The sequence below is a fragment of the Dermacentor silvarum genome, chromosome 7 (genome assembly GCF_013339745.2).
Source record: "Dermacentor silvarum isolate Dsil-2018 chromosome 7, BIME_Dsil_1.4, whole genome shotgun sequence".
Taxonomy (NCBI): domain Eukaryota; kingdom Metazoa; phylum Arthropoda; class Arachnida; order Ixodida; family Ixodidae; genus Dermacentor; species Dermacentor silvarum.
The window spans coordinates 8,617,241-8,643,641 of record NC_051160.1 but is presented as its reverse complement, the minus strand read 5'-3'; the positions used below and the strand labels follow the sequence as shown (position 1 = coordinate 8,643,641).

The window sequence follows — 26,401 nt, the reverse complement described above, 5'->3', positions numbered from 1 at the left end:
CCAAAGAAAGGAAGCCAACTGCAACCAGCTGCGATTCTTGCAAGTGAAAGCTCGCTTCCATCGTGTGTTCGCATGACTTCACGAGCGCAGACCGAAGACACATCGTCGCTACAGTCCTTTTGACAAGTTTAGAGTTCGCGGATTTGAACGGGAGTAAATCTTTTCGCACTCGGGGTCTATATTGCCAGCAACCATATCGCTCGCCTAGGGTCATACAGATGTCTAAAAACTGCAGGTGCATGTTCGAAGGTAGTTGATGGTTAAATGTTAGACCTTTTCCACGCTGTCTGAATAGGGATAAAACATTCTACTTCGTGAGACATAGACACCGAGTTAAAACGTTTCAAAGTAACAAGGAAATCGTCAATGTATCCAAAAATCTTGAGTAACAGTGTCCGTGTCAATCACACTCTCTAAAATACGGTCAATAGATAGTCAATAGATAGTCTACTAGGTAAGAGTTGGGGAACGCTGGCACGTGAATTGCTGGAGGTGTTCTTCATAAAGAAAAAGGGTGATGCTTGTGTCAGTGTCCCGTCGGTCTCACTGCACAATAATGAGTACCAATTTTTAGATTCACTATGATGATTTGTAAAAAACTTTCTTTTTCTTTTTTGCACACGTGTGCATCCGACTTGATGGTTCTGCGCATGTCAATCCTGTTTGCATAAAATATGGGTGTTTCTATGTAATAAATTCAGTTGCAAGTTGGCGCTCTTTCTGTCCTCTTAGTTTTGCTGCGCCAAAACGAGTATTTTCTATGCATGTGATACAAAAAATCTGTATATAACTGCGAGCATGCATTTCTAAGCATATCATCGCTGAAAACGAATACCATTGTATATCCATCGCGCAATAAAGAGTATTGGCACGTGCCATTTTGCCGTACTCAGCATGGGCGGCAAATGTTGCGTCATTCACTTGCAGTTCTGTTAAACAGACTAATTTTCCAAAACATTCATGTGGAAATGTAACATACGAGAGTATTTCATTCCTTGATGTCAGTACTATTTTCCACTGCTGTTAGTTTTTTTTATGTATTTATAATTATTGTCAAGCTATTCGTATTATATAACACTGTATAACAGTAGAGGTTGACCTGCAATGATAAACAGTTAAAATGCCTTGTATATATGTAGCCCTTTTTGTATGCCTTGTATATGGGGGCTCGGGTGCTTCTCAAGTGAATTGATTTTCACTTTTTGCCCGAGCATTCCTGCATTGTGATGATGCAAATAAATTTTAACTTCAACTTCAACAACCCTTTCATGAGTGCACCTTAGACCTCTTGTTAGTACATTGGTCGATTCTGCAAATGCAGCAAAACTTGCAGAAAATAGTTGCAGACTATCACATACTGATAATTGCCAAGTTGTCACAGATGCCCGCTTTTGATACCGTAGTTCTTTTCTTCAGGCCCTCCTACAAAGACTCGGAACGCCTATTGAGTGTGGCGAACATTACTAATACAAATACAGTTCAGCGTCTCTGCAGCGAATGCCTCTACAACAAAATGATCTGTAAAACGAAGGAATAATTTTGCCCCAGTTCTATTGCGAGTTGTGCAACCTGTACAATGAAGTGACTCAGTGGCGCACCGACGGGGGGGTTCGGGGTTTCTACCCCCCCCCCCCCTGAGGCTGAGTTGACACCCCTCCCCACGCGTCCAGCCCCACCAGTCCAACGTGTACCTTCAGTGTACTGTTCACATTGTCATTACAAATCAGGAGGTGGCACGAGGTCAAATTTTCCTGAATTACAAAAACACCGTCATTGTCTTGTATTTATTCATTCACTCTTAAATTACTTCCAAGTAAAACGCTGAAGAAATAGATATCGTCATCATCCTTGGTGTCATGATTACAATTATTAGGCATTTTATTTGCTGTTGGATTCTTCTGGCTAAAGCAAGGAAATTGCATATTATGCAAAGTCCTTGCTCCTCCCCCCCCCACAGAAATTCAACCCCCCTGGCAGAGATCCTGGGTGTGCTACTGAAGTGACTTGTATAACAACAGATTTCAGAGACCCCAAGCATTTCGTTATAAAGCCATTCAACTGTACCACTACAAATACTAGTACTATGATCTCCTTTAGATTTCAAGAGACTTTGCCTGTTAGAGAGTCAATTACTTGCCTCCCTTTCTTTTTTTCATTATTTCATTGTGACCAACAATGTGCTTGTTTACTCTCAACTTGATTATGTCCTCTACACTGCTCTTACAGGTTTTGGTAATACAATACAGAGAGAGGCAATGATAAGGTTCATTTCACATGCCGTTGGTAACTCGATAATTTGCTATGTTCAGTCCATAAGTTCTTGCAGTTCCTGGGACAAGAATATTATACTATTCCCGAGAACTCAATAAAGCAGCCTTAACAGTGGAGGAAAAAAAAAAAAAAAAAACTTCCCAAAGTAAGCACCACCACACCAAAGGGCACAAAGCCTTTGTGAAAGCCCGACGTACCTGGATGCGATCCCTCTGCTGCTCCAAGAGCAAAGGTAGCTCGTTTCCTTCTCCATTGCTGACCTGGACGAAGAGGAGAGGGAAAAGAAAAATTAACGGCTGTCTTTAGAAAGACCTTGGAGCCATAAAAACTTGAGCAATACCTACTCCAAATTTTCATGGAACTGAGAACTGACGGTTACGCAACACTCGTGTCTGGGGCAAAGAGATCAAAGGCTAATGTCATGACCCAGTGTGCCCTTAAATGGCAGCTAGGGAGGGGCCGCCTCATCAGAGAGAGGCAGGCCTTGCGTTGCACATAAGGCAAGATTAGCTGAGCCTTATCACCATTTGATACTGCCCACATCGCTGGCATGGCCCCACAAGGGGAGAAAGTGTACTCTGATAAAGGCCCGCACCCAAGTGGCCGTCACACTCCACGAGTGCTCGGCAAACAGACGGAAACCCCCCATTTTCAGCTCTGTCGGCTCCTCCTTTCCTCACAACTTGCTGCAGCACACCTGTTGCAGCCGTCTCACAATGACAGCTCGACTCAACGACATTCAGTTCTGCAGCAACAGCTGTGCCATTTGCCCGAGATGGCAGCGCAAGATGATCTGGCCGCACTGTTGCCGAGATATCTGATTATTATAGCTCACTCTGTGCAAGATCCTCGTGCAATGGCCACTGATCTGTCTCCATTTTAAATGCCACCTCTGTCTAACTCGTTTTAGCACAGTAATAAATGTGGAGGGACAGGGCTTCGCACGTGAGAGGACGCCCAAGTCTGCTGTGACCCGTTCCCTTAGCCGTGCCAGAAAAGAACGATAAAAAACAATGGTGCCCACTCGATGCAGCCAAGGGCCCAGCCCGAGCCTGAAAGTACTATTTGTTGGTTCACCCAAGCCCACCCCGGTGATTTTAAACATGGCCCGTACCCAGCCCGAAAGAGTTTGGCCCGGCCCAGCCCTATTCTGTTCGACCCATTAGCCCTTGAGCTTATGTGAAGCTAGGTCGAATTTTCAATTATCGAGAAGCTACTGTCATGGGATCAACGGGCGCAAGACAATCTTCAAGCCACATCAAAGCAACTTTTTGCCCTGCGTTCCCTCTTGCTAGCTACTTTAACGGTGACAGAAATAAAAATTGCGCTTCATTTCTTTGCTAGCTGAACACGCACAGATTATTATTCGAATATTTCGTATGAAAACACACACATACAATGGACAGTTGGAAAATAGGGAGGGATCAGGCTGGCAACAGCCACCGGAAGTGGCACAATGTCTGCTTGCAATTAGGGAGGAAGAAATAGAAAAGTACATCCGTTGATCACGATGCCAGTGGTGGTCCAGTCAGTTTAAGAATTGGAACAATTTTTGAAGCAGGAAAAAAGCTGTTTTGTAGCAATTTAAGTGCAGCCACATATGCATTTTGTAGCAGTTCTGTACACAAAATTTTGCGTTTTGGATCAGTTGGAGCAGGAGAAAAGCAAGTGCATGACATTTGGTGTAGCTTATTACTACTACACAATTGTTAAGCACTTCTTTAGAGCAAATGGATGACACAAGCAAGACAGACAGCTTGCATGCCCAGAGCAGAAAACGTTTCAAACAGACTTTATTTGCCTATGTAAATAGCACTTGTAGACTACTGAGACCAGTTTTATGCAATGAGACGTAATACAAAAGCGACCATAAATGCAGAAAAACAATTTTGTGCAACAACAATGCCAATGGAGTCGACGCTCGATGTGCTTAGTCGTGCAGTCCCAAGTGCCGATGCGCGAAATGCCTAGCCGCGAGCCCGAGGAGGCGACGCTCGATGTGTTTAGTTGCGCAGTCCTAAGTGAGAATGCGCGAAATGCTATAGCTAGCCGCGGGCTCGAGGAGTCGACGATCGATGTGCTTAGTCGCGAATTCGGAGAGTGCTTAAAGGCTTAACTGCGTGTCCGATCGAGGATTCCGTGCGCGAAGCTTGGTCGCGAAGTCCACGTCGCCGATGCTCGGAATGTTTAGCCACGGGTCTGTCCACAAAAGGAGGGATCAGCCATGCTACTGCGATGTTCGCCTAGGGCCGAAGGAAAAGGTGGCGCTTTGGCACATACAAGTAGAATTGCAGCAAAATGGCGCAAATGGCGCAGTTGGACCACCACTGCAATGCTCGTGCTTTAAAGAGTGATACGGCCGTACTACCTACAGACAAGTAGAATTGGAGCAAAATGGCGCAAATGGCGCAGTTGGACCACCACTGCGATGCTCGTGCTTTAAAGAGTGATATGGCCGTACTACCTACAGACAAGTAGAATTGGAGCAAAATGGCGCAAATGGCGCAGTTGGACCACCACTGCGATGCTCGTGCTTTAAAGAGTGATATGGCCGTACTACCTACAGACAAGTAGAATTGGAGCAAAATGGCGCAAATGGCGCAGTTGGACCACCACTGCGATGCTCGTGCTTTAAAGAGTGATACGGCCGTACTACCTACAGACAAGTAGAATTGGAGCAAAATGGCGCAAATGGCGCAGTTGGACCACCACTGCGATGCTCGTGCTTTAAAGAGTGATATGGCCGTACTACCTACAGACAAGTAGAATTGGAGCAAAATGGCGCAAATGGCGCAGTTGGACCACCACTGCGATGCTCGTGCTTTAAAGAGTGATATGGCCGTACTACCTACAGACAAGTAGAATTGGAGCAAAATGGCGCAAATGGCGCAGTTGGACCACCACTGCGATGCTCGTGCTTTAAAGAGTGATATGGCCGTACTACCTACAGACAAGTAGAATTGGAGCAAAATGGCGCAAATGGCGCAGTTGGACCACCACTGCGATGCTCGTGCTTTAAAGAGTGATACGGCCGTACTACCTACAGACAAGTAGAATTGGAGCAAAATGGCGCAAATGGCGCAGTTGGACCACCACTGCGATGCTCGTGCTTTAAAGAGTGATATGGCCGTACTACCTACAGACAAGTAGAATTGGAGCAAAATGGCGCAAATGGCGCAGTTGGACCACCACTGCGATGCTCGTGCTTTAAAGAGTGATACTGGCCGTACTACCTACAGACAAGTAGAATTGGAGCAAAATGGCGCAAATGGCGCAGTTGGACCACCACTGCGATGCTCGTGCTTTAAAGAGTGATATGGCCGTACTACCTACAGACAAGTAGAATTGGAGCAAAATGGCGCAAATGGCGCAGTTGGACCACCACTGCGATGCTCGTGCTTTAAAGAGTGATATGGCCGTACTACCTACAGACAAGTAGAATTGGAGCAAAATGGCGCAAATGGCGCAGTTGGACCACCACTGCGATGCTCGTGCTTTAAAGAGTGATATGGCCGTACTACCTACAGACAAGTAGAATTGGAGCAAAATGGCGCAAATGGCGCAGTTGGACCACCACTGCGATGCTCGTGCTTTAAAGAGTGATATGGCCGTACTACCTACAGACAAGTAGAATTGGAGCAAAATGGCGCAAATGGCGCAGTTGGACCACCACTGCAATGCTCGTGCTTTAAAGAGTGATATGGCCGTACTACCTACAGACAAGTAGAATTGGAGCAAAATGGCGCAAATGGCGCAGTTGGACCACCACTGCGATGCTCGTGCTTTAAAGAGTGATATGGCCGTACTACCTACAGACAAGTAGAATTGGAGCAAAATGGCGCAAATGGCGCAGTTGGACCACCACTACGATGCTTGTGCTTTAAAGAGTGATATGGCCGCACTACCTACATTGTCTAAGTTGTGCACCAATATACTATTGACGACAATTTGGTGATGTTTCTGAAATGATGACAATGGTGTGACAGCGATACGTACGAGAACGACATGACTAGAACGGAAAGACCATGACTGTATGACGACAATGGAACTTCCACGACCCCAAGGACATACATAGTGGCTCAAGTTAGTAGACGACAATTGGGTCTCATGAAAGTAAGAAAGGGAGAAGGTGAGAGAGAGACAGACAGATAGATAAAAAGGGCCTTAAGTAGGCAAAGAATGCTGATCACATTAAAAAGTGTAGCGTACAGTGGGTGCAGTTGATCACTAGTATCATTTTTTCTAAGGCCGAAGAGCACCACTAATGTAAACTAATCTGTGCAGCGTGCAGCTGCTCTGTCGTGGCCTGACTGCCTCAACCTTCCCATAAACCGACAGACACTACTGACCTCAAATTTGCATAGGGCTGCGGGTTTTATAGCCTTGCGTTTTGTGGAGTTGTAAATAGCATGTCCGGGCCTAATCCGGCTAATCCGGGCCCGACTGCGGCCCGGGCCCAAGTCAACAATCGCTTACCCGGCTTGGGCCCGGGTTTGTGTAGTGCTCTATTCAGCATTGCCAAACCCATCCAGTAAATAGTTGGCCCGCACTAGGCGTTTAAGAGTTTGATTGGAGGCAGCGCAGTGATAGCAAGAAAAAAGCAAGATATAATATTCATCATCATCAGCCTATATTTTATGTCCACTGCAGGACGAAGGCCTCTCCCTGCGATCTCCAGTTTGTCGGAGTCATGAGGGAGGTAGTGGCCGAATACTGCACCAGGGAGGCCAATTCCTGTTCTGGTGAGGGAGTGACTTTGATGAAGCTTAGTGGGCTTTCCTAGTTTGGTTGCACCTGAACTAGTATCGCCCCACTAGCTCTCGGCAATATATTTTTCTTGCCGGTGTCAGGCACCACTCCATGCCTCCACCAAGATATAATATTATGGCAAATCAATAACAGACTTTTAACATTTCTTTTTTGTTGCAAGAACAGCAGCCCTGCAAGCTATGAAAATCACAAGCAAGCTGAACATACCGTATATACAGCATAGTCCACATTTAAACTGATCAATTTGGCTACCTAGAACAGCTTAAATATGGCACGAATGCACCCAGACTAATTTTTAATGCACAGATGTCATCCTAGTGCATCCTAGCAGCCTTTTCTTTCCCTTGATAAAGTAGAAGTGATCGTGTTATATTGGCTTTATAAGCACCTGCATGCTCCTTGTAACAGTGGACAGCAGTGTACAATTAAGACCACTTCAGCAATTGCAAGGTTCACTCAATGCCACAAGCAGCGTATTCAGTGGCACAATTACCAATCAGAACAGCCGTTATGCATCAAGAGCTCAAGGATGAAGCATCTTCACAAAGCTTACATGGTTGAAGGAACTGTACCAATGCAAATGTGCATAACTAGCTTGCAGTCAATGAGCTGGCCAGTGATCCAGCTGGCGGCAGGAGCAGCAAACCATCCCAACACACCATCAACCCATCAGAAGGAAGAGGTGCTGTCGCTCCAACAGGACCCATCAAACAGACAGAGAGCAGCCAAGAGACAAAGACATGTCAGCCCACGGGCAGCCAGAGGTGAAAAGGTGACAATGAGAGGCTGCCCTCTCAAACCCTCCCTCATCGCCCCTATGCCTGCACTGACATCTGTCCATTCAAGCACGGAGACTCCGTTCCACCTGAACGCTGCACCCCAGGGTGCCGCTATGCCTGCTTTTCTTGTTGGTTGACCTCCTCCCCCCCCCCCCCCCAGCGCACTTCACTGGATCCGGGGGGGGGGGGGGGGGGCTGTGGAAAGGCGGGCAGAACACCTGCCACCCCCCATACTCCTGAGTGGGAAAAGGCACAACTGTTGCCAGCCACATTGTATGCTCCTCGCTCTTGCTTCTTCAATGAAACAGTCTTGTCTTGTATGACCCTCAGTGTGCAAAAGAAAGAAAAACTGCAGCATCAACAACAATGACAGGCACAGCCAAAGTGACATAAACAAGCACTGCTTGTATCCCTTTCTGATCCAGAGGCAAAGTGACAGTGTACTGTACATTTGCAATACTTTGCTTTATATCACACACTTTGTCTGTGCCCATCATCTTTGTGTGCACGGCCAAATCAGCCAAGAATCAGTACCAATCTCAAGGAACTGAAGATACATGCCTTTCTGTGGAAAGTACAAATTCTAGAGCACTAGCTTGAACCTTCAGTGAATCTCATTTATGTGCCAAAGCAACAACTCAAGTGGGTCCCGTTGTTATCAAGACATGTTTAAGAAAGGGGACATATTTCTGCAGTGTTGGAAAGATTTACCTCACACAAGCCGTTGAACAGAGCTGTGCCAATGGGCGCCATTCATAAGCTGGCATGGAAATGAGTTCAGAGACCTGGTGCACATGTTAATGGAGATATGTTAAAGACTTGGGCATATGGAAGGCATATAACACAGAAATTAAACGGCCTTTTCGTGAAAAAAGTTTCCAACAGCACGGATTTACAAACAGTCAGCACTGTAAGTAGCTGAACAAACTTCACATAAATCCCTGTAAATCAGTCTACATCAGGGGTGTAGCCAGGGAAATTTCAGTGTACCAGGATGCTACCTGTAAGCACCCCTCCCCCCATTCCACGGTGGGGGGAGGGCTCCTAAAAAATTGCTAGCTACCACAATGGTCGGCACACAACTCCATGAGTGCCTACAAAGCGCTATCTAGCACTGTCTGTAATCAAAGCAACCTTTTCAATAAGCAATTCATTGTTATACAGCTTAAACAAGCTATATTTCTGCAATGTTTGCAAGGAAAACAGACTATGGGAATGAGCGTAACCTTTGCATTTCAGCATTAGTCCTTCAAGCATCAGAACCAGTCTTTCTTTTGCTTCACTTCCATGTGCTTGGTCTGCATGTTCACTTTTCGCAAGCACACAACTCAAATAATGCGTGCAGTCAAACAAACTTAAGCAGAAACGTGGCTTTTGATCAAAGAAAGAAAATCCGCAGAATCTGCATTCAAACAACTCGAATCGAGAGGTTTTGAGGAAAAAATATTACAGAACGGCTTGCGACCATCAGAGCGAATGTGTACAGAACACTTTTGGAGGAAACACAAAGTAAAAATGACAAAACGAGAGAGAGAGAGAGACGGAAAGCCAGACTCCCCCCCCCCCATTGCTTCAACTCTGGTCGAGGTCGGCTAGAGGACACAGCAGTGGAGGCGGAGCCTCTCTACGGGGGGTGGAGGGGAAAGTCAGCAAGCGGCAAAGCATGCGAGCTCATGCACTTCCCAGGTAGAGTTGCCGCAACTAGAGTACAGGTTCGACATTTTTTGGCCGCTGCCTGCACTTGTTCATTTCTTTACTTTACACGTCTCCCTTCCTACTCCCTCCACACACGCTAATCTATCCTCCCCTCCAGCTTTGTCATGTGTCACATGGCTCGCTCTTTCTGCTCGACACAGAAGGCAGTTGGCGAGCTAGAAAAACAATAAACTAAGAGAAAGGCACGCATCTCTTTCCATTTGCTCTTCGTGTTTTTCAAGCAGGCTATGCAGTGATGGGGCCTGTCGAGTCGGCCACCTGTGGATTTCACATTGTGCCTGGCTGCTCTGCGGACCGAATTGCACACCATATCAATGTGCGCTCTACGCATCTGCTTTGGCAGCGGTGGGCCCGAAAATAAAAAATAAATAAAAAATGAGAGCATGCCATATCCTGGAAGTGAAGCTAGTACGCAAGCTTGAACCAAACTGCAACAGCAGGCAGACAGGAAATACCGTAACCAAAGCGTCACCCTGGAGCACAGAAACGAAAAAGAAATAGCAGGGAGAGAGGGCCCAGTTACAGCCGGAAAGCAAGAGCAAAGGTAGGAGGCACGGCCAATGAGGACAGCTAGGCCACCTGTCCCAGAATCGGAGAGAGCAGACAAATCATTTCAAAAGCATGTGCAAGGGACCTCTGCATCCTGTTGATGCACAGTTCAGACAACAAGAGCTGCAGACCAGACACCGCGAGCTGAACAAAAAGGTGCTGAAGTAACGTGATACAAAGGGCCTGCCCAAATGAAGTAGTGAAACCTAAGCCCAACCGCCTTTATTACTAGAGGATGGAATGAAACAACCAAGTGAAACGGGCCTATGCAAACACCACCATCCCTTCTAGCGAAACGGGAGCCTCACACTAATGCTGGCCACAAGTTTATTGTTGGCTATAGCATGAACGGCCAGTGTATCGGCTGATGTACAATAGCTAATTTGTTCTTACAAGCACCCCCCCCCCCCCCCCCGAGTACTTTCTTTTAGGGCCTACACGACTGTGTACAACTCGACTGATAATAGACCAATCCTGAAAAGACGAAGCTTCGATGCCGACGCTCGTCGCCGCAGAAAATACACAAGGACTCGCGCGGTCAGAAGCTCTCTTTACAACACGCTTCGAGAAAGGGGAGGGGGCACCTGGGGCCTGCCTCGCTGCCCTCGGCCCACAATAAAGCGTTTTACAACGTGCCGGATAGCTCGCGCGCGTTCCAGGCGGCGTCCGCCGCTCAGGACGGCGAGCGATAGGCCTAGTTAGGGGCGCGTGTGTATAGATAAGGCAAAAATGTTCGAATAAGCTGTCCGGTAGGAGAAGGAAGCAGGAGAAGCAGCAACGGCTACGCCACCCGGGGCGTCGACGTCCTCCGCGGGCGGGTGTAAAAGTTTACGAGTTGCCTGATAAGCAGCAGTAACGAGCGCTGGCTGGGGACCCGTTCGCAAAGACGCAGCGAACTTTGAACCTCGCGCGTATAGCGGTTTCGCCGTTCGCGCTACGGCGGCAGCACCCGATCCTCTACACCTGCTCGTCCCATGAGCCTTCCCTTCTTTCACGCCACGCTGCGTTTCCGCTCGTCGCGAATATATTTGCACTGCACGCGCAACGCCGCCGAGGCACGTCGGTACATGCATCCTTCTTCGGGGACGCCGACGTCAGCGCCGCCACCGCTTTTGGTTTTGCTGCAGCGGAACTAAAGAGGGGGTACCTCGGCGCAAATCCCACGGAAACGTGCGCGGCGGCCTGCAGCTAGGCTGTGAGCGCGAACAGTTGGCGGGCATGCAGCCGGACAGAGGAGAAAAATGTCGACATGCGTTAAAACAGAGTGCGAATGGAGATTGCAACCGCCCCGCGGGGTGCGCTGGCACGACGACGAGGCCGGTGTCGCCACGCGCCTGCTTGACTACGGCGCGTGATGTCTGAGCCCATTAAAAGAAAATAGCGGTTCACCGACGACGCAGTATACAACAGTGGTTGCCAAATATAGTCAGCGGTAACAAAAAACCAGTGCGCTTCCCCCGGGGCGAGACCAGTGAACGATAGTCGAGGTTTCCTCCGTGCAACGATTTAGCGATAACCACGTGGAACGTATTACTGCGCCGTATCATGAGAGTCGCGTCGAACGATTAAAAAAAAATTTAATTATGGGGTTTTACGTGCCAAAACCAGTTCTGATTATGAGGCACGCCGTAGTGGGGGACTCCGAAAATTTGGACCACCTGGGGTTCTTTAACGTGCACCTAAATCTAAGTACACGGGTGTTTTCGCATTTCGCCCCCATCGAAATGCGGCCGCCGTGGCCGGGATTCGATCCCGCGACCTCGTGCTCAGCAGCCCAACACCATAGCCACTGAGCAACCGCGGCGGGTGCGTCGAACGATAGTCACGCATTTATTACGAACTGGGGTATAATATGCGACAACCAGTAACCATACGGAATACAGTTAACATTGGATTATACAGCTTCGCCCTCGGCCAGCGTACATTGACCCCAGAGGACGTAGCACCGAAAGGATCCTGGGAATAGAGCTTAAAGGGACACTAAAGCCAAACACTAAATCCGTTTAGACGGATAAAGCGTTCTTTGAAAACGCTTTTGTCGTTATTGTCGAAATAATAGGTTGATTATTAGAAAAAGAAGTGAAGGTCAATTTTTTTTTTTTAATTTCGCGCCGAATCGCCAACGCCGATACGTCACTGTGACATCACGGATTCGAAATTTATTTTTCCGTATTTCGGCTGCGTTGGCTCTGCAAACGTTCCCGAAACACGCCATGGTCAATCTTTGACTCCTTTGGAACACAACGTTTACCGCTAAAGAATTGACTGGGCTGCCATGTTGTGCACGGGAACTTCAAGGAGGCGTCGCCACCCGTATTTTGTTTGGTCTGTGGCTTACCAAGCGTCTTGTCGTGGTGTTTTCGATATTGTAGGAGACTAGTTTACCGATACAGAAGAAATAATTTTTCTCTTTAGTGTCCCTTTAAGAAGACCACTACGATCCACCGGGCGAGGTAGACACGTAAGCATAAATGACCCCACAATGTTCACCAAGACCGCTGGACCAATGAGATACCAACCTGTGGGTTAGGCGGCACTACCGCTAGACCACAGTACAGCGACAGTACAGCCCCTTGATCGAAGGGCTTCGGCGGAAAGCGTCGTGGAGGACCAGGGGACCTTTGCTGTGAACTGACCTCCCCGTCTCAGATTTTGCGTCTCGTTTTACTGTCGTGCGCCTTCCTGGACCTTCTGCTCGAAGCGGACACCATAAAAGTGGCGGCGGAATAAGAAATACATTCGCGGCCGCCATTCGTGCTACGTGTTCATTTATGTTTTCCAACTTTAGGCGCCAGTTTTGTCTGGGTTAGCTTGTGCTGTTGCGTCTCTTCTCTAGGGGCGTGCGAATATTTGAAACTCTCGAATAACGAATCCAACATTGCAAGATTGGATTCGGTATTCGAACCGAATAGTCGTTTATTCCTAAATACAAATATTTCCCCAACAGTTCTCGAATCCTTTGTTAATCGTAAACTACGAATAGCGATAAATCATAACATTCGAGCGACAGTGTGGCATAAAAGTGGAGCCATACTTCCTTCGGCTATCGTTCGCACTCGCCGAAGTATGCGAACAAACCGCTCATTTGTTCCTAATGTAGCGCCAGAATCTTGCTAAGGATTATTCGAAAAGTATTCTATTTGAACTCGATTCAGCCTCACTATTCGCACAGCCCTACTCTTTTCGTTTCACGAAACCTGCCATTATTATCGACAGGACGCCGTACCGTGTTTGCATTTGTGTGTGTGGTGTCACGTGTCTCCTTCCCACACATCTCGCGAAATGTGAGCGGTTGGCACTTATGAAAAGGGGTTCTCCCAAATGGTGCTTCAGTTGGTTGTCGAGCGCTGGGCCGGTATTTTGTAGCGATGCCTTATGACTCATTCTATACCAGGGCCGGTATTTTGTAGCGATGACTTATGACTTATTCTAGATTAGTCTTATCATCCACCGCTCACGGCCGGCTGATCATGGTGATAAAGCGAGCGGACCGTCGCTCTGACCACTGACAAAGCGCGAAAAAGGCATTAGCACCGGAAAGGCATCGCTACAAAATACCGGCCCCGGTCTCGCGTGTTCCCGTACTGCCTCGTTCTTTTCGGGTCATTTAACTTGCAGTGTGCCGCAGTTACGTTCGACTGTACGACACTCGGCGCAGGCACTGTCGACAACAATGCAACCGACAGGACGCGCAAGCAACGGTCGCGGCCTCCGTCAACGCGCTAACAGAACAGAGCCCGCAAGGAGTACCGCGGTGTCGCCGTGGACGGCGGTAGGGGCCTCTTCGTCCCCAACTGCAACGGAGCGTCGCGCTCTCCGCCACGATGCATGCATATCATCGCAAACGTCGTGGGGGCAGCGACACAGATTGCCGCGGACTGCACGCGGTAGGGGGGGGGGGGGGGGGGGGGGGCGTCGACGATGCGTGATGTTGGCGCCCCCCAGCGTAGCTGGTCGTCGGTCAGAGAAAGCCGTGACCCCGAAACGCGGCGGCTACCGCCGGCACTGACTTGTGCGTGAGGGGGCAGGATGTAACAGACGGAGAAAGCACGGTTCTTGTCCCAGCGGTTGGGAAAAGGAAGCGCTCGGCCTTCTCCTCTCGGCAGCTGCTTCGTCGTTTGCTGCCGTGGCTTGAGACCGCGGGCGACCACCACCACCCTGCTGTAAATCGGGTCGGCTTTATTCTGCCAAGCCCTAAAGGGTTGCAGAAAACGGCGCCTTTTCCTCTTCTCTCTCCTTCGGCCGTGGTTACCGAACCCAGCTGGGGCTCTGCAGGCAGGCGCGTAATCCGAGTCTGTTGACCTGGTCCGAACCAAAGAAAATAAAGAAACGCAGCCGAATAGGGGAAATATTGGCGTTGCTGCTGTCTGTCGCTGTTGTTCTTGATCGAGTCGAGCTTCAGGTTGTTCTAAAAGACGAGCTCTCTGTCAGTCGACCGGCGGTGCTGCACGCGAGCGCGGAACCGAAAGCGAAGAAACACGCGTAGCCAACGTCGGTCTGCTGCCTCTGATCGTCATCAAGGGAACCCAACAGAACCAGCTTAAACCGATAAAGCATTCCGTCAAAACCACACTTTCGTTAATTTCGCGGTAATAGGTTGACTATTAGAAAACTAAGTAAAGGTCAAAGTTCACTAGAGCTGAAATTCGGGCTATAGTTATTCATCATGATCGTCAAATACCAGCGCGTCAAAAAAGAAGACGTATAGAAATATGTATGTAAAGATACACAGCGCCGTGTATGTCTCTTTACGTTCGTCCCCTGCTTTTTTTTTTTTTTTTCGCGCTGGCATTTGACGGTCACAGTTCAATTTTTCGAATTTCGCGCCGGAGCCGTAATACCCATAGGCCAGTGTGACGTCACCAATTTTAATGTATATTTCCCTATACGGGGGGGGGGGGGGGGGGGGGGGCTCTAGCTCAATAGAAGTTCTCGACATTTGCCAAGTTCAGTATTTGACTCTCTTAGAATGCGACGTAGTTCGTGGTTACCGACAGAAAGTTACCGAGGCCACAGGAGGAGACGCCGTCAAAATCCATGGCGTCACGGTGCGCTGGTGCGGGAACTTCCAAAGTTTCCGCACCTCACAATACAAGTGGTATCCTAGAAACGTAATTCACAAATACAGCTGAAATAATCTTTCTTAACCACTGGCCGGGCTTTCACGTATGCCCAGGTGGCTAACAGATGTGCCACCGTGGAAAGCTCTGGCCAGTGGTAACCTACCGAGTTCTCGAATATATGCACGGTGTCAGATCGCACACACTTTCATACCGATTGCCGAATTCCGCTCAAATCGGAACGCTATGGTTGGAGAACGGGAGTCGAACCCACCATACCTCGCGCGCGACGCCATAACGCGGCAGATGCTATACCGTGGGGGTGGCGGCAGCGCGCTTACCACCACGACCATCTTGGAAAGGGCCTTGACAATACGTGTCGGCTCTATCCCAACCTGTTTCGCGCCTCTGGCCCAGGTTATCACTGGTGGATGATGAGAAAGCAACAAAAGAATGGCGTTGGCAAGGGGCAAAGCATGTGGCGCATGGTGAAAGACATCTTGTACAAGATCGATGCCGAGAAGGACGCGGGAGATTCTGTCCACCTAGAGCGCTGCTCAAGTGCTGACTGGCTGGGCACGAGAGAGAACGAGGCGGCCGGCCCTCGTACAGCTCCAACCAATCAGCAGCAGCCCGCGGGTGGCCGGTGAAAGGGCGTCCCGATGCGCTAACAGTGCTCGCACCACACCCCGCCGACACGTGTGCGGAAGACGCGCTGCTGTTTCAATGCGGCGATGCGTTCACATCCACTGTGACGGTGACTTGGTGTTTTGTGGCGAAAGGGCCAGACATTGCCGAGCCAATGAGTTGGCGATTAATTGCGGAAAGCAGATGTAGCATAAAATACTGTCCGCGCGACGACTCCGACCAAATCAAGTATCGCAGGGTGGGCACGCACTGTCGCTCACTTCGGTGCAGGATTGGCCGCGCTCATGCGCATGGCAGCCACGATCGCCGACAAGAGGCGGCTTTGAGCGCAAGACGCAACCCTGGTGCCTCGCCATGCCACATCGCAATCTCGTTCTTCACCAGCACGTCTTTCAACACCTTGAAACTTTATCGTGAACCGAATTTATTTCTCGAAAAACTTTCGTAATATCGTAGAACACGCCTAAATTGGTAAACGTTACCGAACATTTGGGAGAGCTGACAGGTACAACACATGCAGGCTCACCGCTTCTCAGCTGTGTTTATATGTACGAGGCAACCTCGAGTTACGACGCCGCTCACGAAGCATCAGCAGTGGTATTGCAAACATCTGGATGGCCTAGTGGCCCCTCCCAAGGGGTTGCGTTGATCCGGATAACTCGACCTTCGGACACTGTCCCGCGTTTCGTTAGACCAGCAGTTAGGATACAGTGTACAAACGAGTATACCACAGGGGTAATTGGAGATCGCCTTCGTCCTGCAGTGGGCATTAGAAATAGATTATGATGAAGCGACTATCGGTCACGACAAACAAAAAGTGGCTGCGTCGATGCTTTCTTAAACTGCACACGCCGTCGGGAACGATTTCGATCCTTTGAGGCCGTGCGCCCAAAGCATGGTATTCCGCCGGTGGAGAATCGAACCAGAGACCTCGCGGCTGTCACCGCGGCAGGTGATGCTCCAATTAGGCGGAGTCGCACCTCGTCTTGTTGGGCGCCCCTCGTGATGGTTTGTTAATGCGTCCGTGTCAAGTAGGGTGACTACCTTCATACTTGCGAAACGCATGACCGGTAGGGGGGACAGCACGATGAGAAATTAAGTACAATCATTTTTTTAACATTTAAAATTTTTTGTTGCAATACTTTGTCGTCTCTGAAACAGGGAAATAGAGTAACTGACACGAGTTCAAATACATGTAAACAAAACTATTTTATACATCAACCGGGGGCCCACATCGGGGGGAACGGCGCACGCAGCTGGCGCCAGAAGCATTCCTCACCGCCGTGAACAGCGCGGGGCTATAGGTGACCTTTTCGGACACATCCCCAAACAAAGTGGCCAGATGCAGCTGAACTCAAGGCGTTGCCGAACAATAATAATGCGGGTCATTTTTGAAGATTTTCGCATCTCTTGCGGGACAATAGCCCTCAATGCGGGACAGTCCCTCGGGACGGGTGGTCACCCTATAGTGTCAAGTTCTCGCTGCCTGTAACTATACAATATCGCACCAAACAGCCCGACCGTATGTGAAGCACATGACAGACGTCGTCATTTTCTATTCCGTCCACTCTGAAGAAGCGGCGATGTAGCGAAAAACGAGCACAGGAAAGTGACCGTCACTTCGCGCAGCGGGAAAAAAGAACCCCGTAGAGCAAAATCGAATTCACGCAGCGAAGAGCAAAATTACATTTCGCCGCATATCGTCCACTTGCAAACGTGCGCCACTTGTTAGACTTCCAGCGGCTTACCATTACAAAAATCCTCGTTGATGCTCGATAAAGATTACGTATGCAGAATTTCCACAGCCTTCAATAAACTTTCGTTAGAGAAGCTATTAAATTTCACTCGGAACTTTTGTAAGGGTCCGATACCGCACCTGCAACGGGTACGTCGGACTTCTAAGGCTGGATCGAGCCAAGCCCGTTGCAACGACTTTGGGCGGTACGCAGTCAAGTTGCGATGTCACTTGGCCATACGTATAGGTGATGCCTTTTCTGCGCCAGCGGTACCTCGCAAAAATTATGCACGGTATTCACTTGCATGCCAACGGAAATTCAAAGTCAACAAACAGTCAGAAGATGACGGAATTTCTGCAACAAATTTTGTAAAGGACGCAGGCCACTTTCAAGTGCGCGAACGAAATGCCGAGGAGCGTGAAAAGCTAACACATATATGCGCACCGACACCTCACATGAAGAAGGCTGGAATCCACGTAAAATTAAACAACGAGCCGCTCTTCAAGTCTGTGCAAAGCCGTAGAGCTACTATAGGTTGCCAGACAAACCACAAAGAAGACTTTGTTCAGACAAACGTTGATTGCGTGCTACGGGCGGCAAAAAGTATGTCGGCCGGACGGGACGACGCACGAATGAATGCAGGCGGCGGGAATCACTGCAGGAACTGTGGGTGGGGGAGTCACATGCTACGCAAACATCGTAAAAGGGGCCAAGTCAGGGGAACGCGTGCTTTGTGCGCCATCTATATTGACCTTTCCAAAAAGTAATCCATTACCTTAACCAAACGCAGAGAGCGGTTCGGCGGGTGTGTACTATAGCCTCACAATCTTGCAGCTCATCGTTTTCTTGGTTTTCATGAAAAATTGGTGTCCTCATATGTCTGATGCTTGGTTATAGCATCATGTGTCAACTTGTACAAATGCGCAAGCTGTCACTCTGACGTCTTGTATGTATACATGTGACGCTTGTGAAAATAAACGAGTGTTGGAAGTGAGCCTTTGTCTATGTCGCCCCTGATAAGACTACGATTGCATCGCCGCGACGACAAACACTCAGAAGCCGCGCGGCCAAGTGGAACAGAACGAATTCAGCACGGATTGCGAACATGCGGCAACGCCTTGAACAAAACCTCAGTCCACGACAATCATCAGCTTAACTGCAGTCGTGCGAGGGACAGCGCAAGATTGTGCCACGGGAATTAACGGTGGCGATATCCGCGCTTGTGGCTTCGTTTATTACGTTTCATTTCTCTCTGTTTGCAAGCAATAAACGCAGGAAAGCAATCAGTATCTGCGCACATGCATAATTACTGCCAATTGTTGGATTTATAAACGCTATATATTTACAAGAAATTTGATCCAAGTGGCAATAAAGCCGGAAAGAGCCAGTTTAGCATCCCCTAATGCCCATCACTCCTGCGCTCCGGAATCCGTCACCTGTGCTGGCAACACAGTCCACATAAACAATGACGGCCACGACATCCAGGTTCACGGCGGCTCTTTCGCTTGGTGCTGTGGTCACGTTTCTCTTTTGTGGCGTCGAATTCGAGGTAAGCCGAAAGGGCCCTTGCTGCCGATCACCTTATTTTGATCGGTCTCAAGGATCTGAGCGACGAAATCGCGGAAACAGTTGCGCTGTGCGTGCAAACGTCCGGCCTGTTCAGCGAGCCACATCATTTTTTATTTTTATTTTGTTAAGACAAAGAGCCTTTCAAGCGAGCCGGAGAAAGGAAGCGCTTGTGCGCATAGCGAGCCTGTCCGAAAAGTGCAAGCACTCGTTCGCGGCGTTGCTTCACTGCTACACTCGACTGTCTTCGACCTTCATATAGGCAACTCGTGTTGCAGTATATCACATAGAGCATCTCGCAATACATACGCATGTCGTGCTTTCAGAAGCTAAGTACCGATATGCTGCACTGATAGAACGAGGCTATAAGAACTGTAAGGTTATCTGGCCAGTGTGTCTCGAGATAAATACAATTGAGAGTTCCGTAGTTAGCTGATCCGTGTGATCTGCGTCCGATGACTTAGCGCTTGTTTGTGCTCGCAGTACGCAGTGTTAGAGCTTGTATAGGGGCCAGGCATGGGAAAACAGCAGACGTCTGCCGCTCGGAGAAATTCTGAAACCCGGTGAAACGCCGGAAGTGAATAACAACCAATCGGACCAAGTTGAGGTTCTTCCAACAGGTTCTATTAGTGTAAATGCACGAATTGGAAGCGAACGGGACCAGTTGTAATGGAATTTACCTGCGCGCACAGTGTCGGAAAGCAAACTAACGGCGCTGTGAGCAGGTCAACGCTCCAAAGCTGGAACGAGCGCTGCTTGCAGTCGCTTCTTAATTTCTGACGAGCAAATAAGTTGAATAAGAAAACAGCGGTTTCTGCTTGCACCGCTAAACTAAAGCATGCCATGAAAACGATATGTCGCCTCGAGGCAGAACATGCGTCATGATCAGCTTCATGGCAAAAGTGCATTAGCGAGAACATTCCTGTTAATAATGCATTGGTAACGCTAATGCTGGGGCCAGGAAACTAAAAACGAACAAAACCAAAATGAAGCTTAAGCGTGCAACATGACTATAATTTATTAAAGCGGCTGCCTAAGCAAAGTATACACTCCTGCGATTTGAAACGCCAGCAAGATATTTAAAATAAGTAAAAAGAGAGCAATGCATGCTCCACTCGCCGGGAATAAAGAAGTCGACCCGAGTGAAGCGTTCCAATGCGGAAGTTTCTTATCCAAGTCGCTCTCCGATGCGCGTCGTCTGCTACTTTCGGGAAATCATACATTGTCTTTCCACCACGATGACATGCATCATGGTACACAGCTAAAGTCGCTCGACATCGTGAAGATTTTTCGGGCTTGTGCGGCAGTGATGCGACGATTTGAGAACTACGAGGCCGCATGCCGGACACCGAGCTCTTTCGCTTCGAACCTGGATCGACTGTTTCGCGGCCGCTAGATGGGGACTTGGAGTCGCGAATTGCGTTGCGCGAGTAATGATTCTGTTAAATTGATGTTTCTTTTTTTTTTCCTTGTCGTTTTACATTGATGTTACCAAAGTTACCCATCAGCCAATGCCTTCCCGAATGCATGGAAATTATTCATAAATATATTGTGCGCTTCCGGCACATTTTCCACGGATACTTCGCTTCTACATACTCATGTGAGTGCAGTTGAATATGTGTACAATTATACATTGATTACGTAACTTGTGCAAATGTTTGCACAAGTAGAGACAGTGACATAAAAATAAAGTCACGACTCCATGCTTCTATTCACAAACAATAATGGATACGAAACTCCATCGGATTTGTCGCATTCCGCCACATTCTGTAATGGCGGCATTTTGAGCCAATCACAAGATTGGACAATGCATTCAGGACAACGTACTCGCGCTACAAACATTTTCTTAGTTATGACGTACCAACAAGCTCAAATTGATACGGCTGTGAATTTAATTCGGCATTTCGGGCGGTGACGGGTCTCCGACCAAAAAGTCGCTCCCGTTTTTGTACGTGCGCCTCGTTCGAAACTTCTCCGGGTTTTTATAGTTAAATATTTTTCGGCCTGTCAACATTCGTGATCCGCAAGTGAACTGTTGTCACTCAAATCACAAACTTACTCAATCGAAATCAATCACATGAATTTTCACTGGCACAAATGAATGAGGTTGTCTCGTGCACGCGTCTCGTTTAATCTGGGTAATATTTTGAGCACTAACATTCACCACGGGGCGAACTGTGGTCAATATGTACACGCTCTATAGAGGGCGCTTTATTCTGTTGGAAGCTCTGAAAACGATCCAGCAGTACTCAAAAGTTCCAATATGGTGGTACAGTAGAACTGAAGAGCTATGGAAGTGACTACAGTCATCTGGAGAGCCTGAATTAGGCTATAGTATGTGCATTTGGAAGCAGTCGTAGAAGAGCTCGGGAGAGACAAAAGTGGCACGTAAGATGTTGAATGGCACTCGTCAGATGATGGCAATCTGTAAGCGCGTTAGCACAGTGGCTCGAGGTTCGATCCTGGCCGCATTCCGATGGTGTAGTACTTTGATATAGGTGTGCGCGTTAAAGAAAGCCAGACTGTCAACCGGAGTCCCCCACTATGGCGTACCTCGATCATAAGCAGACCGTGGTTGTGGCACGTAATATCCCAGAACTGAAATTTCATCGATAAGAGGTCACATAGTGGTAGTTTGGTTGATACTTGCAAACACATCGAATGGCACTACTTTAGAAGTCGAACGAAGTCACGGTCAACTATGTATAGAGTCAGGCTTGTTGGTATTCAAATATGCGGGCTTGTTCGGATGTAATCGATCGTAAATTAGCCCCGCATCGTGCATGGGGACCCGATGCGGTTGATCCCGCGGATGACCGAATCTCTCTCGCTGCGGAGTTCTCGGAAACCCACGGCAATCGCGATGGCAAATTCTCAGCATCAGGGGGGATATAATTAACAAAAGGGGACGCTCTAGCCCGAGCGACGATCCCAGGCAGTGCAGACCGCCATATTGAACGTCCGTCGACACGCCTTTCCATGGTCTTTGTTTAGCTGCGTTTACGCATGTACGCGACATAATATCGCATTTCCTAACGCATTCCGGTAATACTATATGCGACAGCGTGTGGTGTATCCCCCTTGGTCCGAAACAACATGGTTCGACAGTGAGCGGAGGCCACCTGTCCTCGCTCGCAATGCGATACGCCTGCATTTGCATGCACCGCGTCAGTCGACCTGGCCCCGTCCATTCCCAGCGCCGTTTACAGGGATGCGACGCGCCGCTTGTCGCATCTTCGACTGCGCGCGTGTTACCACGTAAAGCTTGGCTGCGAAAGAAGGCCGCCACTGCGGTCTCGCTCGCGATTGCACGAGGCCGGGTACGGGTTTGCAAAGACGCAGGCAGCAAAGCAGAGCACGCGCTCCCATTGACGTGGATGCCAGCAGCTGCGGCAGGCAGCTCCCAATTCCTTTCTCCATTGTCGAACGCCTTTGTTACGTTGCAAAGTTTCCCGACAGACAGGTGGCTAGCGATCGGCTGATCGTAAAAAGGCGGTTCCGGCTTTCCCACTGCAATGCTGCTGCGCGACAGCGGAATAAGGTCGTGCGCATCACCCACAGATCGGTACAGGGGCACCAATGCTGCTGGTAACCGCACTCTTTTTGTAAGTCAATCAATCAACCTGACAAGGTATTCTTTCAAAAATTTCACTCGGTTGGACGAAAACGTTGATCATTACTTGAGAAAAAATAATGAGAGCCAAACTTTGCTTTCTTGAACAGCAGGCCGAAAACTCAGCGCAGATACGTCGTCATGTGCAAGTCCACTTTTTCAGTTCATCTCTCTCTCTCTCTCTCGAAGTTGGAGCAGTTTCTCGAACCTTGCTGTAGACCGAGTGACTGGTTCCATTAGAACGCAACACGTGGTCAGTCACCACCAAAGAATGCAGGGGCAAATGTATCGCTGTCCATCTCAAACAAGCAGGATTCGTACTGATGATCCAGCGAATTACGTTCGCTAATTTCCGCGACGTAATGGGGAGGCGAGCCTTCCATATCGGCGTCTCCGGGTAACGATGTTTCAGAGCGCATAAAAGCACCGATGAAAGGTGCAGTGCGCTTTTGTGGGCTTAAGTTGGCACCCGGTCCATTGCCGATGAACAACGGCAGAGGATCTCAATATCCATGACGTCAAGGCGGGAACTCGTCACCCGTCTTTTCGTTCTGCAGATTTTGTTGTCTTGCTGAGCGTGGGTTAAAGTCGGTGGCTTTGCCATCGCAGAAGCATATAATTTGCCGATACACAGCCTCTGTACGCGGCCCTGAAAGCTTGCGCGCCCGGACAAGCCCAGCACAGCAACAGAAGGCGGCGGGATATATCGCCACACTACGACCTTTATACGTGCATCGAGAGCGTGTGACGTCAAAGGTGAGAGTCAACGTGCTTCCCTTGGTGCGGCGTGCAAACGAGTGATGACGACGCCTTATTCGAGGAGTTACTGTACGACAGTAACATCACGGAAGACTTCGAATGAGATTCGTCGTACGCTGGCGTATGCAAAAATAAGGTCGACGAAGGACAACGTTTGTCCTTTCCGTTCCTCCTATACGCCTGCCTTTTCACAGCCCTGCCAACGTGCTCAGCTTCCTGTCGTTCCAAGGATAACGACATCGCACCGAAGAGGCTCCGTGGAAGATCCTATCCTGCTGCCTTGTTACGCGCTAGTATGTTATTTGTACATCGAGTGTCTTTCACTGTGCTTGCGTACGCGCCTTCGCACACAGGCGTACTAATATTTCCCAGTCTTTCGATAACAATTAAAAAGGAAAAGAAAAAAGCTGGCCACGTGCAATGTATACGCAGCGCGCGCGGAGTTGCGAACGTGGCTTAAAGCCTCTCAGCGATCAGCTTTGACTTTCCTTTTCTATCGTCGCAACATTACAGCATCGCAATTACTCGAGGCTCCAGCGAGGTCAAGTATAGTGTTGCACGTAGTAGTGCCGGCCTGTTCCAACCGAGGCATCCCCGTTGATACACGCTCCAACAGCCGGGACTTCCATGCAAGAGCAAGAAAGACGCAGTGCACGGGCGTTGTATAACTTTCCGACGCGTCGCGATACCATGCCGGCGTCGTCGAAGGCGCGACCTTCCACAGCGGCGGCGATTCCGTATCTCAGCAACCACCGCGAGAGACGCCACCCAACCAATCAGTCAGCCAATCTCGCACGACGAGCCACTCCCAAGACTCGCGGAAGCCGGCGACGGTGGGAGTAGGAAAAGAGGCTTCTTTCCGACATTGCTGCTGTCCTTGTGCGGCGACGAATAACGGAGGAAAGAAGCTCACCTGCCGGCGTTCGGCGCGCCTTCTCGGTGGACGGTCACCTCCGAGGCCCGGGCTCCGCCGGTGCAGCGGGCATGCCTTCGCGGGGCGAGGCGACCACGAGCGTGGTCGGGGCGGTGGCCGAGCGAAGCAGCAGCGGCGGCACTTATCGTCCGCCCCGGTCGGCGTCGGCGCAGCATCTGGGCCCGCTGGCGGCGGTCGCTCTCCGGTTGTTGGCTGCCCTCCCCCGCGTTGTTGTCGACGTCGCTGCTGCCGCCTGACGCCCGACGGTTTCCGGCGAGCGATGCGGCCGCAGGCGCGCGATGCGCCGACACGCCGCACTTTGCTTCGGTGCCTGCTGCTGGCCGCTCTCCTCGCCCCGTTTGACCCCGCCCCGACCGAAGCACGGCTGAGCGGGCACGCGCCTCCTCTGGCGCGGAAGTTCGCCTCGGCAGAATAACCGCAGCAGTGCTTGGGCGCCTTCTCTGTGTACACGCCGGGAAGGACGCCCAGTTGTAGCCACGCTGAGACCAAAGATCGTGGCGCTGCCAACTTGTTTCGATTTGGCCGACCAGCAAAGCGTTCACCAAAGGCTCGCTCTCAAAGCCACCGCCATCACAGAGAACAATTCTTGTATCGGCTAGTGCGTTCTTCCTCGGCTGCATCGCCCCAGACCATTCTTCTGCGAGGAAGGCCGCGTGCTGAAGCCGAGACTTCCTTTCGCGGGGCTGTTCAGCCACGAGAGCCTTCCGACCCATCGAACCTGGCGCACCATGCAGCTGGGCCGCGTGGGGGCTGACGCTGCACGTTTGAGGAACGTTCCGACGGCGGCCTCGCCAGTTGCGGAACTTCTGCGCACGCTCCTCTCGCCGCTGACCTTTTCCTGACAGCGAAGGCGACATTTCTGCCGCGCAAGCAATCGCTGCAATGGCGGCACACATATAGGATGTGTAATGCACAGGTGCACACACGAGGCGCGACCGCAAGTGTATGCTTATATGAAAGCGCGCGCTTGGCTCTTCTTGGTCACGTTGTGGAGATATATATACATATAGATAGATAGATAGATAGATAGATAGATAGATAGATAGATAGATAGATAGATAGATAGATAGATAGATAGATAGATAGATAGATAGATAGATAGATAGATAGATAGATAGATCAATGTCTTCTTGCATTCATAAGAGAGATTGGTTTGCTGGACATGCGTCAACACACCACAGTGCGTTACCTCTGCATGCTAAACTATACCCCCAACCCCCATATATAGCGCTGCTCATAGCAGCGGCCCATATTCACGACAGTAATTTTCAACGTTACGGTACTATTTCATCTCACGTGATATCCTCTCTGTTAACTTGCCGTCGAAATCGCATTCGCACACGTACAGCATGTGTCAAAAGTAGAGAAGCCACTCCGCGAGCAGCAAGAGATGGCGCCGAGCACCCTGCTGCGGGGCTCGGCGCCATCTGCTACCGGGCACCGCGAGTCAAAGTAGAGCTCACTGTAAAAAAAAAGTGTCATTTCGTGCTGGAAAACTTGGCTTAGATAAACGGAACTTGGCTTCACTTGCATATGACCAAAGCAGTTGGACAAGAAAGCATGTAGCTTAATGCAGAACTAATTCGACAGTTCAGGAAGCATTAACAGTAGAACACCTACATGATTTTAAAAAAATCATTAATTCCTTACGGCTAGTCCCGCATTTTTCGCCTACTTCCCGCAAAAGCCGGCGTACAACGGCTATCGCACTCACCTCTCACTGTTTCCAGAGCATCGAAGTTCATAAACACGATCGCGACTTCAGGTACGAAAATACTGATGAAAAAAATTTCCACGACGTTTTCAGCGTTACCAGTGATATACTCGGTACTCTGAACTAGTAAGCATTCCGTTGCACTAAAAAGAAAAAACGAAAATCGCAGTTTCGACCGAAAGGCAAAGCATCGATTGCGATAGCAAATAAGTGGACAGCTATACGAAGTAAGGGTAGTAGTTTTATCGGCCATATAAACTTGCAGACATGGGCATACTAACTAAAT

At 49.4% G+C, this 26,401-nt stretch overlaps 1 protein-coding gene and 1 long non-coding RNA gene across 3 annotated transcripts in view; both read right to left on the bottom strand.

Annotated features, from left to right (window-relative positions):
* Positions 1-26,401, bottom strand: part of LOC119457505 (thyroid receptor-interacting protein 11) — a 124,884-nt gene that overhangs the window by 21,113 nt on the left and 77,370 nt on the right. For both annotated transcript variants that reach the window (XM_049670127.1, XM_049670128.1), the window contains one exon: positions 2,469-2,531. In XM_049670127.1, coding sequence (XP_049526084.1) covers positions 2,469-2,531 — 63 coding nt within the window. The remainder of the gene's footprint in view (positions 1-2,468; positions 2,532-26,401) is intronic.
* On the bottom strand, positions 2,539-17,286 carry LOC125946613 (uncharacterized). The gene is made up of 3 exons (XR_007467706.1): positions 5,889-17,286; positions 4,832-5,311; positions 2,539-4,639 (listed from the first exon to the last, which is right to left on the bottom strand). It is a non-coding gene; the product is annotated as an uncharacterized LOC125946613 (long non-coding RNA).